Raw genomic sequence first — 19926 nt, forward strand, 5'->3', positions numbered from 1 at the left:
TCCCCCTGATTTATTTATTTTTATTACTTTTTTATACCTTTATTGCACTCTTTTTTTTCTTTTCTTTTTTTGTTACCGTCCATTCCTGACCCTTTTCTATCTGTGAGCTGCTGGAACATGTAAATTTCCACACCGAGGAACCAGGACATATATATATATATATATATATATATATATATATATATATATGAGTGATTCCACGCTTATGGGTACTGAAATGGGGACATGAACTTATTTTTAAAAATTCACCTAAAACCATTTCTTTTTTTTACCATCAGGTCACAAAACATGTAATCTTTAATGAATGATATGTTAAAAGATAACTTTAATTTTCTGAGATGTAATAAAAACATATTTATATGCCAAAGTCAGAACGTAACAGAAGTGTTGTGGACATATAGATTCTCAATTTTAACAATGTAGAATTACTTTTTGAAACATAGGAAGGTGATGTTTTAGCAAATATAATGAATAAACATGTGTAGTAGAATAAACATACACATTCTTTCAATAAGATTAACATGGTATATAGCTAGATTGTAATTAATTTGTAACAGACGCGAGATGGACAATCGTAACAGAAGTAATGTAACAGACATCATTTTGGAACTCATAGGCTTGACTTTGGCATATAAATATGTTTTTATTACATCTCAGAAAATTAAAGTTATCTTTTAACATATCATTCATTAAAGATTACATGTTTTGTGACCTGATGGTAAAAAAAGAAATGGTTTTAGGTGAATAAGTTCATGTCCCCATTTCAGTACCCATAAGCGTGGAATCACTCATATATATATATATATATATATATATATATATATATATATATATATACACACTCTCTCTCTCTCACACACACACACACACACACAGCAGGCTGTTTTAACATAATTAGCTATGTGAGGTCTTTGTGATTTGAGTGATGATTTGTAAGAGGAGCGTTTTGTATCACAAAGGGAAGGCCTTTTGTTGGGGTGAGGGGTTAACAGAGCTCATTTCACACCACTTTATTCGCTCGTGTCCCAGAGGGACGTCCCTGTGCGAACGCCATCAACTCCACCAGCTGGCACTGACCGGCGTCCCAAAACCCACACTGAAATCCCCGAGTCCCATTCAATCACAATTTGGGACAAATGAGACCTCTGTGTGTGTGTGTGTGTGTGTGTGTGTGTGTGTGTGTGTGTGTGTGTGTGAGAGAGAGAGAGATGTTTGGGAATTTCACAGATTATTTGTGTGTGTGTGTGTGTGTGTGTGTGTAGGTCCACAGACGCTCAGCCGAGAGGCTCAGAGACCTGTGCTGTGCGAACCGAGGCACATTCATTAAGGTGGGGCAGCATCTCGGTGCTCTGGACTACCTCCTGCCCGAGGAGTACACGAGCACACTGAAGATCCTCCACAGCCGAGCTCCGCCCAGCACCATGCAGGAGATCCAGCAGGTCATCAGAGAAGATCTGGGCAAAGAGGTCAGTTTTGACATTTACTGTAGACTGACGCTGCTCAGACATCTCAGTGTTTCAAGCAAAAAAAAAAAAAAAGCCCAACCAGAATAAAATATATAAATAAATAAAATACTGGCGTATACAGGATGACTATAAAGTGCTTTGATACCTTCTTCGAGTATTTAAAAAACAAAAAAACCCACACCGGTGAGAAGCATGTGTATAAACCATTTTTATTCTACTTCGTTATTTGCATTTTAAAATGGAATAAAAAAGCAAACATTATTTAACTGACATCCAGTTCAATAAAATTATTAACTGTAATTATTTGACACTGTTGTGTTTTTTTTTTTTTTTACAGATGACCCTGAAAAATTCTTCTTCTTATTATTATTATATAACAGTAATTACCACAGTGATGCTAAAAGTAAATCGTGACTATTTTTCATGTTTCAGTGATACACTGCTTTAATTGTTTTTTACACATCGTAACCACAATAATATTAGGATTAGACCGTTTTATTATTTTAATCATAAAAACGACAAATCATACAGCTATATTAAAGCTATAATAAGTAATAAACATCAGCAACAATAGTAATACAGTAGTGAGAAATGGAGTGGTAATTATTGTTATGATTAAAAATGTATTAATTTTAATGAAAAAAAAAAGAAATAGAAATACACCCATGCCATAATTGCATATAAGTACAACTAATTGTTCATGTAATAATAGTTAAAAAACTTTATTTATTAGGTAGTTAGTTAGTTAAAACTTTATTTATCGAGGGTGGCATAAAATATCACATGATAATATACATATGGCCCTCAAACAAAATGAGTGAAAAACAGAAAAAGAAAACTATACGTAACTACATTTAAAATAAGTAAAAACTACGCAAATTACAAAAATTGGTTGATACGAATGCTCTTTAGCATTCCTCTAAAAGTGCTAAGTGATGAACACTTTTAGAGGAATGCTAAAGAGCATTCGTATCAACCAATTTTTGTAATTTGCGTAGTTTTTACTTATTTTAAATGTAGTAGAAGTTTGGAGGAACAAGTAATAAAATAAATAAAAAATTAAAAAGGAAAAAAAAATATTATCTAATATATAATCCACTTACTATATCCAAAGAAAAAAAAATTAAATAAGCCGTCAATTCAGGATGTTATCATATCACAGTTAAATAAAAAAAAAAAAGCATGAAATAAATTAAATATAAATGATTAGTATTATACTCAGTAAAAACAAAACTTTGATATGATAACATCCTGAATTGACGGCTTATTTAATTTTTTTTTCTTTGGATATAGTAAGTGGAGGGCGGCATGGTGGTGTAGTGGTTAGCACTGTCGCCTCACAGCAAGAAGGTCCTGGGTTCGAGCCCCGTGGTCGGCGAGGGCCTTTCTGTGTGGAGTTTGCATGTTCTCCCCGTGTCCGCGTGGGTTTCCTCCGGGTGCTCCGGTTTCCCCCACAGTCCAAAGACATGCAGGTTAGGTTAACTGGTGACTCTAAATTGACCGTAGGTGTGAATGTGAGTGTGAATGGTTGTCTGTGTCTATGTGTCAGCCCTGTGATGACCTGGCGACTTGTCCAGGGTGTACCCCGCCTTTCGCCCGTAGTCAGCTGGGATAGGCTCCAGCTTGCCTGCGACCCTGTAGAACAGGATAAAGCGGCTACAGATAATGAGATGAGATAGTAAGTGGATTATATATTAGATATTTTTTTTCCTTTTTAATTTTTTATTTATTTTATTACTTGTTCCTCCAAACTTCTACTCATCATGACCACACATCTGCGCTCTACACGTGATACGTGATGTTGCTGTCGGAAAGGGCGGAAATCAGAAACAGCGGGAAAACCATCGTCTTCCGGCAGCCATTTTGTTTTTGTTTGTCAGTGCTGCTGCGTGAGAGTACTGTGCCTCAAAAATGTTTAGACATGCTTTTCAACTTTTTTCTGGTGGAGGTAATTGTATTGTAGTGAAGAAAACACACACACACACACACACTTGCATTTCATGTAGACCTCCATACAAGATGCCACTCGCACAGCTCGCCTTGTACTTTCGTCAATTTCACATTTCCAGTGACCCTGAAGGACACGCACTCGACCATTAAAGTGCACGCGCACGTCCCGCGACCTTGACATGTCTTCTTTCTGGTGTCTCTCTGAGACGATCACATCTTTGCACTTTTATTATTGCAATTATTAGCTCTAATAGATCGCTCTGTTTCCGCTTCCCTTCCCTCCTCCCATGTCTTTTTTGTCTCTCTCTCTCTCTCTCACACACACACACACACACGCAGAGTGTCTTGCTGGCTGAAGCATTACGTAATCACAGCTCGGTCACAACTGGTTTCAGGAGGTTTTGCAGTGTTTTTCTTTTTTTTAAATTCCTTTTTTTCTTTTTTCACTGTGAGCGCATGCTGTGAAAGGAAAGGCATTTTCAGCCGCTCGGCATTGTGGGTCGGGAGAGCGAGAGATGGACCCGTCATGGCTCGTTGATCTCGTCGCAGTCTGAGAATAATCTTTCTCTCTGAGTGCCACAATAAAAGTCCTGCTCTTCCTCTTCTTCCTGATGTTTTATTCCATCTTCTTCTTATCGACGTCTTCAAGACACGACTCGGCTTTTTAAATTTCTTGTTTTTTTATTTTTATATATTTTTTTGCCAGTGTTAAACAGAATAAAATTCATTATTCGTGTTGGAAACAGGCTCCACAGGGGGCGTCGTTGCTGCCACAGCTTTAGGGAAAAAAAAAAAGCACCCCACTCAGAGGTAATCTACAGCATCGACAGCATCTTCCTTTATGTTTATGTATGAGCAGCGGCACAACCACACACGAGCCCAAGCTGCTGCTGTGTCCTGGATCCATTTAGATAAGGAATTATTGATATCGCAGGAATGTGTGTAGGAGCAAATAAAGGCTCGGGTTCAGGATTTTCTCTCTTGCTACAGTTCACTCGTTTTTAAAGTCATGAATATCATTTCTGTCGACGTTCAGATGAAATAATGAAGTCGGACTACTCGGTGGAAAGGCGGCAGTTTAACCGTCTTAGAGGAACGATTGTTCTCAAAGAGAGTACACAGCAAGAAGATCAGTGAGAAAAAGAGAAAAAACAGGAGCAAGAAGAACATGGAAAAAAAATTTGCCAAAAAAAAAAGCAGCCAGAATAATAAAAATTGAAGTTACTACAGTAATGAAGAAAAACAAAATCTCATCTCATTATCTCTAGCCGCTTTATCCTTCTACAGGGTCGCAGGCAAGCTGGAGCCTATCCCAGCTGACCACGGGCGAAAGGCGGGGTACACCCTGGACAAGTCGCCAGGTCATCACAGGGCTGACACATAGACACAGACAACCATTCACACTCACATTCACACCTACGGTCAATTTAGAGTCACCAGTTAACCTAACCTGCATGTCTTTGGACTGTGGGGGAAACCGGAGCACCCGGAGGAAACCCACGTGGACACGGGGAGAACATGCAAACTCCGCACAGAAAGGCCCTCGCCGGCCACGGGGCTCGAACCCGGACCTTCTTGCTGTGAGGCAACAGCGCTAACCACTACACCACTGTGTCGCCCCCGAAAAACAAAATTGGCAATTAAATATGCTAAGATAAAAGCACACAAAACCAGAAGTAACACTAAAAAAAAAAATAAAAAAGAGCAACAGTAAGAACAACAATGTTGAAATCAATGAAAAGAAAAATAAGAAGAAAAAGAAGCGCTAAAAAAAAACTTTCAAAAAATGGCAACAAAAAACCCCAAAATAAATTGCACCAATTTAAAAAAAAAAAAAAAAATATATATATATATATATATATATATATATATATATATATATATATATATGGGTCTGTGTCAGAAACTGGGTACTGTGGGGGTACCCCACTAAATATACTCAGTCAATAAACTATACGGTTTTGAATGGTGATGTTGGTTTTAATTTGAAATAAAATGATGAAAGAAATAATACAGATAAAACTAAATCTTTGATGTGAATACTCTATTCAGAATTTGGCAAAAATTCTGCAAATTTGTGGAAAAATGGCGGCTTGATCTGGGACATGATAAACGGTTGACTACATCGCATTCCCTTAAAAAGGTTGTCGTCCACTGAAAAGTCTACAGTTATCACTAATTGTATTTTAAGCTGTAACTTTATACACCTAAGGATCGGTGCGCTCACAGAATAATCATAACCGTAATAAAACATCATGCAAAATATTTGATCACCGTTGTAACTCCATTTTCCACAAAACCAATACGATCGCGTGTTTTGATCTAAACGGAAAGCTTCAGGGTCAAGGTCACGACCTCACCAAAAGTAGGAACTTAAAATCACTACGCCATATAAACATTTAGTTATAAATCTGCGATTTTGCTTTTTAAAACGAAAGCTGAAAGTTAGGTGTAGAATCTGTTTCTTACAGAATATGTTACGATGTTGGCTGGTCTTGTATGAATTTCTGAGCTATAAAATGAGTTGTGGTCTATTTTTTCGTGTTATTTGTGTGCGGGGAAGGACACACATTAACAATTAACAGTCTTTCTGTTACGCGGGTGATCTGTTCGGACGTTATCACTGAAAAGGTGAGTTTTGAGGGTTTTATTTTGTTTTAGTCTTGCAGTATAAGGCAATAGAATGTTTCTTTTTCATCTTACTTTCATATTTCGTCGCGTTTGTGTATTTTTGGCCAATATTTTGCAACCATGGTCAATTTAGATCGAACGTTTGATAGAATCTACGGCCAGTCATTTTGCCCCGCCCCCGCCTCGCGCTCCGTCCGGTGCGGTAGTGATGTCCCGTTGCTCGCGCGCCGCAGCAGAGACCCGCGCGACCTTCAGCCGGTACAGTCGCTGTTCTTTTACCACCGCCGTTATTCTCATCTTTCCAGTGCGTTCTTGATTTTTCCATTGTGTCCTATTTCGCCATATCAAATACCCAAAATGTCTCATATTATTCATATTTAAGCGAATAATCAATTCAGTCATCATAACGTGGCATTTTTAACCCAAGCAATCAAAAAGAGGAAATTTATTCAGTATTTTCACTCGTCTGTGAAGGAGGGGCTTTAATTCTTCATGATGGAGTTATTTTATATGGAAATCAATTTTACAAAAGCATTTGAATTGTAATCAAAACATTTTTCCACAGTGGAGGCCAGATAAAGCGAGATGCTATCTTTATTCTTATTAAACATGACAAACATTGAGTGTTGGGTAAATGCAAAAAAAATAGTAAAATTAGAAAATTTATTTTTTGACCGTAATGTCCCAAATGAGAGAGCAGTTTCTGAGACGGACCCGTATATAATTTACCAGCTTAAGGTCGGTCCGTATGGTGAAATACCGTTACCGAGGTCTTGAAAATACTGACCGAGGCCTCTGGGCCGAGGTCAGTATTTAAGGCCGAGGTCACGGTATTTCACCATACGGACCGACCTTAAGCTGGTAAATTATATATATTTTTTTCTTTACCGAATTCAAACAGAAAACGAGAGCGCCCAAAAGGGAAAACAAAGCCGAGGCGAGCCGCCATTTTGAATCCTCATTCACGGCTGTAATGCAAATTGCTTCCTCCTCGGTATACAAGTGCACTTCCATGGCAGGAAAAAACCTACATTTTGCCACCTATGTAGTCCCCTATTTATACAAATAGGAGTCATTCAGGATTCAGCCATGTTTTTGCTCGGCGTTAGCAACAGTTACATGTTTCCGGCTTTCTCCTGTAATGTTTTCTTTTATTTTGTTTTCATCAGGGTAGTAAAGCTCGCTTTAGCTGTGAACACCGTCGTTATCGCTATCCATGCTGAAAAATTAATGCTATTATAGTGAGAAAATGCAAAAATATAAGTTTTCCCTTTCGGGCGCTCTCGTTTTCTGTTAGAATTTGGTAAAGAAAAAAATAAATATATTATTTACCAGCTTAAGGTCGGTGAAATATGGTGAAATACCGTGACCTCGGCCTTGAATACTGACCTCGGCCCAGAGGGCCTCGCTCAGTACTTTCAAGACCTCGGTCACGGTATTTCACCATACGGACCTCCCAGCTGGTAAATAACATATATATGTTCCGTATGTTATTTCATAGTTGTGATGTCTTCAGTCTTGTTCTACAATGTAGAAAATACAAAATACAGAAAAACCTATGAATGAGTACGGTCCTGACTTTTAAAGGACCCATGGCATGGTGGTTTGTTGATGCTTTAAACGGGCTCGTGGAGGCTTCCAGATGTTATATCCGCAGCCTTTCTCGAAATGAACCCTCAGCACGTAAATATAGCCTCCTGGGAGAAAGCCCCATTTCAGCGCTTTTCCCAGTGCGTCGTTTTGCTAATGAGAAGCAGGAGGCGGGGAAGGGTAGAGGGTGGGGGCGGGCCATGGGGGGAGGGGTTTGACCAAGCTGCGCACACACATACTCGCTGCTATCAGCGCCTGTAGCCACGCTGCTAAGACAAAACCCCGTTCTCCCTCGGACTCCTTTCGTAAACTCAACGTGACACAGAGAACAGAGAGTGAGAGTGTTCGGAGTGGTAGTTTACGAACGTATAATACCCTAGGCTTGAACACGCACTCCATAACCAAAGAGGATAGAAGCAGCAACTACAGCAACATATCGCTTATCCAACAGAAGACATGCATTGCGGAGCAATAGTCAAACATAAGCTCATAAGTTGCAGTCAATTTCCAGACTAAACTCAGTTTAACAAAGCATGCTGCATGCTCTTTAGTTTTGTAGCGCAGATTACCTGGCTAACTGCAGGAAGCGGTTAGCTGCACAGCTAATGTAGCCATTGCTAGGCTAACGCACCGATTTTAAAACACGGCAAAACGACCAGTTATACACTTACTTGTTCGGTGTTTGTGGCTGATGCAGCAGGGATGCTTGGTACGGACCCAGGCTTCAGTGACAGTTGATGTGCAAAACCTGCCCTGTACTGTCCCAAGTTGTGGAAACATTCCTCAGGAAAATGCTTCCGACAAACATACACCGTCTTAGGTAGACTCGACGGCGTATTATTGAAGTAAATAAAATTAAGCCACTGCGTCTTCAGGGGCTCGCCCGTCGGCAGTAAAAACAGACTCCTTTCTGTGTTGTCACATCCATGTACAGCGCAATTTCCATGTTTCGCTCGCTTAGGTGATGCCATGTTGTTGTGTCCTCTATGGTCTCCTCACTACAACTGGGCGGGCAATCCATACAGTGGGTGGGAATCCAGAGGGGGGGCGTGGGGATCATCTCCCTTGCTGACGTAGTAAAGGGAAGAGCTTATCAACGCGCCGTTTTGACGCGCCATTCTCAAATGCTGGGCATAGTTTGGTTTACACATTATGAAATTTCTAGCCACTGGGGTGACTTAAGAAGGTCAGAGGAACTCATTTTAACGTTAAAAAACCTCAGAAAGTGAAAATTTCATGCCATGGGACCTTTAAACACAGTCCATGTATTTTCTATCAGGTTGAGGTCAGGACTTTGGGGAGGCCATTCCAAAAGCTTCATGTTATCCTGCTTTATCCATTACACCACCAGCTTTGATGTGTGTTTGGGGTCCTTATCCTGTTTGAACACCCAACTGTGTCCAACTTTCAACCATCTAGCTGATGGTTTGAGTTTATGCTGAAGAATTCTGAGGTCGTCCTCCCTCTTCATTATTTCATTCACTTTGTGCAGCAAAACAGCTCCTGTACGTGATGCTACCACCACCATGTTTAACAGCTAGTACAGTGTTCCTCTGTAACTCTGGTCATTGTAGCAAAACAACTCGGTCTTTAGCTGTGTCACTCCTTCACTTCTCCCTACTCACTATCTCGGGAACTATACAGAGAATCATATAATGAGCTCATTGGTAAAATGAAAAAAAAAATTTTTTTCGGACACTACTCCGCCGCACCGTTGTTTACGTCATTACTCTCGCACAATTAAAACGTGCCAGATCAGTCGGCTTTCAAAATAAACACATGCCTATATTTGTTGTGATTAAATCCATATTATCATCTCATCTCATTATCTGTAGCCGCTTTATCCTTCTACAGGGTCGCAGGCAAGCTGGAGCCTATCCCAGCTGACTACGGGCGAAAGGCGGGGTACACCCTGGACAAGTCGCCAGGTCATCACAGGGCTGACACATATGGCCCTTTTCCACGACCCTTTTTCAGCTCACTTCAGCCCGACACGGCTCGCGTTTCGACTACCAAAAACCAGCACGACTCAGCTCGTTTCAGCCCTGCTTAGCCCCTAAAACTCGCACCGTTTTGGAGTGGGGCTGAAGCGAGCCAAGCCGTGCCGAGTGAGGCTGGGGGCGTGAGCAGACACTCCCCTGTGCACTGATTGGTGAGGAGGAGTGTCCTCACATGCCCACACACGCCCCGCGAGCGCGCTGGGATCTGTAAACACCGCAAACCCGGAAGGAGAAGAATTACGAATTACGAGAATTTCTGAAGCCTTATGCGCCTCGCCTCATCTATACGCTCTTGCCAGTATCTGTCCGCGTTGTCGGTGACAACAAGCCACAGCATCAAGACCAGCAACACTAACGACTCCATGTTTATTGTTTACTGTTCGGGTTGTGAGACTACCGCTTAAAAGCTCACTGATGTCACTGTTTGCGCTGCTTAACGACATCACGTGACGTCCACCCACTTTCGCTAACTCCACCCAATGTGTCCACCCACTTCCAGCCAGCACGGTTCAGCGCGGTTGTAGTCGAAATGCAACTCCAACAGCCCCGCTCAGCTCGACTCAGCACGGCACGGCTCAGCCCGACTCAGCCGCGTTTGTAGTGGAAAAGCGCCAATAGACACAGACAACCATTCACACTCACATTCACACCTACGGTCAATTTAGAGTCACCAGTTAACCTAACCTGCATGTCTTTGGACTGTGGGGGAAACCGGAGCACCCGGAGGAAACCCACGCGGACACGGGGAGAACATGCAAACTCCACACAGAAAGGCCCTCGCCGGCCACGGGGCTCGAACCCAGGACCTTCTTGCTGTGAGGCGACAGCGCTAACCACTACACCACCGTGCCTAAATCCATATTATACTGAGTGTATTTCCCACATTAATCAATACAAAGTATTTTGTGTCGGCCGCATCTTTCAGTTCTTTTAAATCAAGGCTGAATCCTTTCTTTCTTCTTTGCCGCTGCCTTTTATTACCGTAAATCAAATTTGAGGCTTTTGATTACTTCCTCGCTCTGCACTGTAACTTTTATTCTTGCATTTTATCTGCCTTATTCTATTTTAGCTTTTTCAATTCTCTGACTATTTTAATTGTACTTGAATGTCCGTTTATAATGTGTTTCTTCCAACGTCCATTCACCCGGACACACTACAGTATTATTGCCGTTTTCGCTCCACAGCTTATAAATTTGTCTCGTGCCCATTGTCATAAGGAAAAACAAATTACTGCTCATCTAAAATACTTAACGGTTCGAATGAAACAGCTTTTCTTTCAGCGTGACCGCAGTGCCTGATGGTATATATTGCTTGGTTAGTGCCCATCGGTTGTACATTACTTTTCACGGTGCTTTGTGGGAAACTATGAGTGCACTGTATAGGGTGTAATAATTCTCACAAAACGTTTGGACAGCACTACAAAATGGCAAACTCACTATATAGTCCTCTATATAGTATACTGCGAGTTGGCCTAGTGGTTAGCGCAGGGGTCACCAAACTTTTTTCTCTGGGGGCCACATTGTCGTTCCTGACTGTGATGGGGGGCCGGGGTCGGGTCAGCTATATCACGTAGAATTGTATGACCCAGACAAATATGACCACCAGCAGGCCTCATTGTGTAGTAGAGATTACTAGCCTGGCACAGCCGTCCCCACTACTCTATCCCCACTACTCTATCCCCACTACTCTATCCCCACTACTATATCCCCACTACTCTATCCCCACTACTCTATCCCCACTACTCTATCCCCACTACTATATCCCCACTACTATATCCCCACTACTCTATCCCCACTACTCTATCCCCACTACTCTATCCCCACTACTATATCCCCCACTACTATATCCCCCAATACTATATCCCCCAATACTATATCCACACTACTATATCCCCACTACTATATCCCCCAATACTATATCCACACTACTATATCCCCCAATACTATATCCCCACTACTATATCCACACTACTATATCCCCCACTACTATATCCCCCAATACTATATCCACACTACTATATCCCCCACTACTATATCCACACTACTATATCCCCACTACTATATCCCCCACTACTCTATCCCCACTACTATATCCCCCACTACTATATCCCCACTACTATATCCCCACTACTATATCCCCACTACTATATCCCCCACTACTATATCCCCCACTACTATATCCCCCACTACTATATCCCCCACTACTATATCCCCCACTACTATATCCCCACTACTATATCCCCACTACTATCTCCCCCACTACTATATCCACACTACTATATCCCCAGTACTATATCAACACTACTACAACCCCGATTCCAAAAAAGTTGGGACAAAGTACAAATTGTAAATAAAAACGGAATGCAATAATTTACAAATCTCAAAAACTGATATTGTATTCACAATAGCACATAGACAACAAATCAAATGTCGAAAGTGAGACATTTTGAAATTTCATGCCAAATATTGGCTCATTTGAAATTTCATGACAGCAACACATCTCAAAAAAGTTGGGACAGGGGCAATAAGAGGCTGGAAAAGTTAAAGGTACAAAAAAGGAACAGCTGGAGGACCAAATTGCAACTCATTAGGTCAATTGGCAATAGGTCATTAACATGACTGGGTATAAAAAGAGCATCTTGGAGTGGCAGCGGCTCTCAGAAGTAAAGATGGGAAGAGGATCACCAATCCCCCTAATTCTGCGCTGACAAATAGTGGAGCAATATCAGAAAGGAGCTCGACAGTGTAAAATTGCAAAGAGTTTGAACACATCATCATCTCCAGTGCATAATATCATCAAAAGATTCAGAGAATCTGGAAGAATCTCTGTGCGTAAGGGTCAAGGCCGGAAAACCATACTGGGTGCCCGTGATCTTCGGGCCCTTAGACGGCACTGCATCACATACAGGCATGCTTCTGTATTGGAAATCACAAAATGGGCTCAGGCATATTTCCAGAGAACATTATCTGTGAACACAATTCACCGTGCCATCCACCGTTGCCAGCTAAAACTCTATAGTTCAAAGAAGAAGCCGTATCTAAACATGATCCAGAAGCGCAGACGTCTTCTCTGGGCCAAGCCTCATTTAAAATGGACTGTGGCAAAGTGGAAAACTGTTCTGTGGTCAGACGAATCAAAATTTGAAGTTCTTTATGGAAATCAGGGACACCGTGTCATTCGGACTAAAGAGGAGAAGGACGACCCAAGTTGTTATCAGCGCTCAGTTCAGAAGCCTGCATCTCTGATGGTATGGGGTTGCATTAGTGAGTGTGGCATGGGCAGCTTACATATCTGGAAAGACACCATCAATGCTGAAAGGTATATCCAGGTTCTAGAGTAACATATGCTCCCATCCAGACGACGTCTCTTTCAGGGAAGACCTTGCATTTTCCAACATGACAATGCCAAACCACATACTGCATCAATTACAGCATCATGGCTGTGTAGAAGAAGGGTCCGGGTACTGAACTGGCCAGCCTGCAGTCCAGATCTTTCACTCATAGAAAACATTTGGTGCATCATAAAACGGAAGATACGACAAAAAAGACCTAAGACAGTTGAGCAACTAGAATCCTACATTAGACAAGAATGGGTTAACATTCCTATCCCTAAACTTGAGCAACTTGTCTCCTCAGTCCCCAGACGTTTACAGACTGTTGTAAAGAGAAAAGGGGATGTCTCACAGTGGGAAACATGGCCTTGTCCCAACTTTTTTGAGATGTGTTGTTGTCATGAAATTTAAAATCACCTAATTTTTCTCTTTAAATGATACATTTTCTCAGTTTAAATATTTGATATGTCATCTATGTTCTATTCTGAATAAAATATGGAATTTTGAAACTTCCACATCATTGCATTCTGTTTTTATTTACAATTTGTACTTTGTCCCAACTTGTTTGGAATCGGGGTTGTATATCCACACTACTATATCAACACCACTATATTCACACTACTACAGTATATCCCCACTACTATATCCCCCACTACTATATCCCCACCACTATATCCACACTACTATATCCACACTACTATATCCACACTACTTTATCCCCACTACTTTATCCCCACTACTATATCCCCCACTACTATATCCCCACCACTATATCCACACTACTATATCCCCACTACTTTATCCCCACTACTATATCCCCACTACTATATCCCCATGTGGCAGTTCGTATGGGTGGGTGGGTGGAGCACAGAGGACGGCAGGACAGAGATCAGGTTTTGGAAATAGGGCTTTTATTGCCACACTTTTCAGTGAACAATATTTATTCTAAGCAGACAGACACACACGACAGGCGTCTTGTTCGGGGATCATCCCCTCTGCTCTCACTCTCCCTCCTTAAATAGGGCGCGGTCACTGGGAAGACACACAAACACAGGTTAATTGCTCTCAGGTGTAGTGATTCTGCCACTTACCTTCCCTGACTCCGCCCTCCTGTCACAGACCAGCACTTGACCACGCCCCCACTGCCACACCCCACTACTTTATCCCCACCACTATATCCCCACCACTATATCCCCACCACTATATCCACACCACTATATCCCCATCACTATATTCCCACCACTATTTCCCCACTACTATATCCCCACTACTATTTCCACACTACTATATCAACACTACTATTTCCACACTACTATATCAACACTACTATATCCCCACTACTATATCCCCACTACTATCTCTCCATCACTATATCCCCACTACTATATCCCCACTACTATATCCCCACTACTATCTCTCCATCACTATATCCCCACTACTATATCCCCACTACTATATCCCCACTACTATCTCTCCATCACTATATCCCCACTACTATATCCCCACTACTATATCCCCACTACTATCTCTCCATCACTATATCCCCACCACTATATCCCCACTACTATATCCCCCACTAGATTCCTGGCACATATTTGTTTATCTTTACTAGTGGTTTGCAAAAGTAGTAATCGAGTCTTCACACTTTGTTTTAATTTGAAATACCACAGATATTCCATTTATTTATTTTCTAATAAAAATAACATCAAAGCTGTCAAGGTAAGAAGACAAACTGCACGGTCCTTACACTGAACGAAAAAATAATCGGTGGTCCGCTGTTCTTTAAAAACTCTGCACTCTCTGTCAGCTTTTCACTGACCGCTCGCCATTTTGCTGTCCTGAACACCGACAGTTCTCTGCGCGTGCGCTGCCTGTCACTGCTTGATCGCGAGCATATGACGAAAATTCGGAAAATATGAATAGTTCATTTTATAACTAAATATCAATTTTAATTGATAAAATCAACAAAATACAAGATGCAGACATGTTATTATTTGCCAAAAAGCAATTTAAAAAAATAGGTCATGACCACTTTTGGGGATTGCCTCATAGGGCCTGTTCAAGTGGTGGGGGGCAGAGGGGCTGGGGGGCCGGTCAAAGGGGGGTGGCGGGCCGGAGTCGGCCCGCGGGTCGTAGTTTGATGACCCCTGGGTTAGCGTGTCCGCCTCTCGATCGGGAGATCTGCGAGTTCTAGTCGGGTCATACCAAAGACCATCATAAAAATGGTGCCGTCTGGCAAGGCACGCTGCCATACAGATGCGAGTGGTGAGTCAAACTCTCACGGTTACCAGAGGACCAGCCGACCACTGTAACCCTAGCTATGTAATAGGCGAGAGGCCGAGGGCTACGGAAACGGAGATCGGCGCCACCCTGTGTGCCACATGGCGTGGGAAGGACTTTGATTTGATAGTCTATATTGTAGTGAGTGATTTCGGACACAGCGTTCATCTCACTTGACCATAAATCTTTTCTCCAGAAGGCTTTTTCTTTGTCCACGTGGTCAGCTGCAAACTTTATTCGAACTTGAAGGTGTCAGTTTTGCAGCGTGGCCTTCTTTCTTTCTTGGACAGCAGCCCCTCAGTCCATGGCGATATAAAACTCTCTTAACTGTAGACAGTGACACTGGTGTTCCAGCAGCTTTCAGCTCATGACAGGCCTGTGATTTGGTGGTTCCTGACCAATCGAGCCAGTTTCTTCTCGGCTGAGAGTGACAGTTTGGGTCTTCTTCCTAGACCTTGCCAAAGTGGCTCGCACATTCTTCCATATCAGAATTCTTTCAAACTTTTCAACTCACGGCAGAGCCTTCTCGAAATTGTTCCTCAGACAGTACTCTGTTGTGCGTCAATCTCGTTTAGCGTGATTGTTAAGTAAAGGGCTCTTTTGCACGCTCGTGCGTTTGACTTTTTTGACATCTACAGTATTTTTAGCAGCTTTATTGTGACGAATGTTTCCGAGGCAGTAATTTGCCATGCGAAGAGAAAGCAAGCGGCGCTGGACTGATTATATATTTCCCCGTGCTTATGGAGCACACTGTCTTCATTCCAAGATCAGAGCAGCAATTACAGGCGAGATTTTTATCACTCAGCAGAGGCATAAAGCTTTACGGCTTTTTATAGATTTCTCCGGAACATTCTGACGTTACGCACGCACAGAGAGACAGCTTGGACTTTTATATGTCGTATGTTGCAGTTATTTGAATACTTTCCTCATGGCGCTGCATCGCCATGAACTCCATGTCTGGAGCCACGCCCACTTTTCCACTTGTCCTTGTATATATTCTTTGTTAAGACACTTTCACTTCTACATTATTTTTATTGATGGGGTCAGTATTTATGCTTGTGACTCTTTTTTGTCCTCTGGTTTGCTCCTTTTTGCCTCAAAAATGATCGACGACAGGTTGCTACGATGAAACGATCGTTGGCGAATTATCTTTTTAGACTTGATCATCCTTCTATAACAGTACATCTTAGTGTTTTATTACGCTTACAATTGACCAACAATGAAAAAAAAACACTCAAGAATGACAAAAGAATGGCACTTTATCTGTTTGTCGTTATTTATACAGTTGCAATCCGCAAAACAAAAGTCATTTCCTGAATTGCGGGTTAAAATCAACGCCTGTGTAGTGTGCGTGATGTAAATCAGTTCAGAAGCATGTTGTGTTTTGTGCTGGCAGTGGCGTAACTAGGGATGGCGAAAACTAAAAAAAATCTTGACCGACCACCGAGCCTCATTAGCCGGTTAAAGTCGGTTAACCTATGAGTTTAAAATTCTAGAATTGGAATTATTAGAATCTATTCTAAATCTAACCGCGAGCATCCGCACATTCAGTCCCAGTCGCTGCCCTCCACTCGCATTACCTTTTCTACAGCGCAAAACATTTAGTCAAACGCGGCACTGATGTCGAGGGGTTTGTATTGGAGCGGAGGACAAATGGCTCCAGCTTAGAGACAGTTTCAGTTGGCCATGATGGCGTTGAAAATAAAGTCAAGTGCTAGAAGAAGTACATACTGCTACGGACTAGGCACTTTTCTTCGAAGTGAGCCACAGAGACCTCATACTGCAATTGTTTTCCAGCTACTGGTATTACGGTTACATAGCTGCTAATTGTGCACAGCCATTGGGAATGGGATAGCTGGAGCTGAGCCGATTAGCCGCTAAGCTAATATAGCAACTGTCTGATGCTAAGTAACATCAGTGAGTAACCAGGTTTTAGTTAGGGGTGGGCAAAAATATCGATACGGCGATATATCGCGATACTTTGTCTTCCGATTCAATGTCAATACTCAAAATTTGAATATCGATATTTTTTTCAAATAATAAATCATGTTTCAGACGGGTTGTAAATCCAGTACGACTTCCGCACCTCTGCTCCGCGAGGTGTCGCTGTGCCGCTACCTCACTGCAAGGCACTCTTCGTCTTCTCTTTTTTTCCCGGTGGTTGCAGTGAGGAAAAAAAACCAAGCAAGCATGGCTGTTAATGTAAACCTAGAGACGCCGCCGAACTTTAAGGCAGATGTTTGGAGGCACTTTGGATTCCAAAGGAAAGGAGAAAAAAAACGGTGAGCTGGACAAAGAGTACGCACTCTGCAAAACCTGTTTCGCTCCAATTAGATATTCAGGTAACACAACAAACTTGCGAACTTACTTAGCACGACACCACCCCGACATATTAGCTCAGCCGGAGCCACCGAAACCCGACCCGAAGCAAACTACACTGGACAGCGCCAAAGTCCTCCCGTCTACTTCAGTGATGTGACTTACTGTAACTGTGAACTTAATTTTGTCATTTAAGACCAAAGGCAAGAAGCTGCACTTTATTTTGCATTTTCAATTTTAGTGTGTGAGACACTGCATTTTATTTTGAGTATTTACTCAAAGTTCAGAAGAAACGTGATTCACTGAGGTTTCAGTTCAGTTTCAGTGTGTGGACACTGACCCACACTGCACTTTGTTTCATAATTGTGCTCAGGGAGACTAAGATGCCCACTGCACTTTTCAATGTGTTTCAGACAGTGTGTTGTTCCTGCAAATATGTTGTAACTTGCGCTTGTATAGTTACAATAAAATGGCATGGATAATTAGAATTACATTGTTTTGACTCAGTTTGTCCCATGAATTATCACTATCATCTGATGTACATACAACTCGGATTTTAAGATGCATAATGCAGTTTACATTTTTCAGTGAACTATGTAGAATATCGCAATATATCGCAATATCGTATCGTGACTCAAGTATCGTGATGCGTATCGTATCGTGACTCAAGTATCGTGATGCGTATCGTATCGTGAGGTCCTTGGCAATACCCACCCCTAGTTTTAGTTCAGCTCTTGTGTATTATTATTACGTTGACATTAATATTCACCAGACTAATCAACCATCGACTTCATTCATGCGCCGTGTTCTTGTTTCTTTGATAGTCAAGAATTTCCTTGATGTTAAGTACCTGGTTAACATCGTAGTAAAATGTAATTCAACACTGTGAGACTTTTCTTTCGCCGAGTGGCAGCTGTCTTCAACTGGGGCGGGAGGGCGGGACATGACCGAATGGGTGTTTCTGATTTGTCAGCTGTCTTCAACTGGGGCGGGAGGGCGGGACATGACCGAATGGGTGTTTCTGATTTGTCAGCTGTCATCCTTACACCATATGGCATGCCCCAAGCGTTTACAACACAGAATTCCAGGTTCTCCGTTCCAAAATCGGCAGCTTCAAAACGATGGATTTTTTTTTAACCGACAAACAAATAAAATTTAACCGGTTGATGTTGATTCGGTCAACCATCGGTCAAACGGTCATCGGTTAACATCCCTAGGCGTAACCAGAAACTAATTTCAGAGGGCTGAGCGAATGTGTGAAATAAAATCATGATTGTTTTTCTCATGTGTGCACTTATTTATTTGTGCACTTATTTATATTTGCCTCATCGTCATTTAATTAAGCTAACGTGCTGTACATCTCGCATCGTACAAGCTTCCCAAATTAATATTGTTGTCATGAAGCTCATTTACTGTATGACACCGAGAAAGATTAATATAACGTTAATAATCGGGGAAAATTACACCTTATATTATGTCGACTGGGTGGCACGGTGGTGTAGTGGTTAGTGCTGTCGCCTCACAGCAAGAAGGTCCTGGGTTCGAGCCCCGGGGCCGGCGAGGGCCTTTCTGTGTGGAGTTTGCATGTTCTCCCCGTGTCCGCGTGGGTTTCCTCCGGGTGCTCCGGTTTCCCCCACAGTCCAAAGACATGCAGGTTAGGTTAACTGGTGACTCTAAATTGACCATAGGTGTGAATGATTGTCTGTGTCTATGTGTCGGCCCTGTGATGACCTGGCGACTTGTCCAGGGTGTACCCCGCCTTTCGCCCGTAGTCAGCTGGGATAGGCTCCAGCTTGCCTGCGACCCTGTAGAAGGATAAAGCGGCTAGAGATAATGAGATGAGATGAGATGATGTCGACTTTAGAAAAGACTCCATGAATGTGTTAATTCAGGTGGGTTTATTTATTTACATTTTTATGGCATTTACTTTTCATTATCAAAGCATGCAGAAACACGGCTCGAAATTCGCGGTGGTCCGGTCGCCCAAGGCGACTTAATTTGTCATTTGCCGGGTAATTCCTGTCACTAGCCAGCCCGGCTGGCTAGTTGAAAATAAAAAAATATATATGAAGCGAAGATTCAGACACACCGTCAACTAAAGCCGCCACGTATTAAGCGTGTGCCATGTCTGTGTAAATCGATGTGTTTATCGGCAGGACGGGAAATACCGAAGAATTCCGAATCACATCGTGTACGAGTCAGGCTGTCGTTTTTTTCACTACTGCGCATGCATATAACGCATCTCGTTGAATATCGCGGTAATCACGTTATCAAATTCGATAGATGTGGCCACATTATCGCCCATTTAAACACGTGTTTTTTTTGTTGTTTACATCTACATCTGCCAAAGCTACGTTGC

At 42.1% G+C, this 19926-nt stretch overlaps 1 protein-coding gene across 4 annotated transcripts in view; it reads left to right on the forward strand.

The window, feature by feature from the left end:
* Window positions 1-19926, forward strand: part of adck1 (aarF domain containing kinase 1) — a 418902-nt gene that overhangs the window by 138417 nt on the left and 260559 nt on the right. For all 4 annotated transcript variants that reach the window (XM_060932941.1, XM_060932943.1, XM_060932940.1 and 1 more), the window contains one exon: window positions 1263-1466. In XM_060932941.1, the coding sequence (XP_060788924.1) occupies window positions 1263-1466 (204 nt within the window). The remainder of the gene's footprint in view (window positions 1-1262; window positions 1467-19926) is intronic.

Source organism: Neoarius graeffei, chromosome 11 (genome assembly GCF_027579695.1).
Source record: "Neoarius graeffei isolate fNeoGra1 chromosome 11, fNeoGra1.pri, whole genome shotgun sequence".
NCBI classification, from domain to species: Eukaryota; Metazoa; Chordata; class Actinopteri; order Siluriformes; family Ariidae; genus Neoarius; species Neoarius graeffei.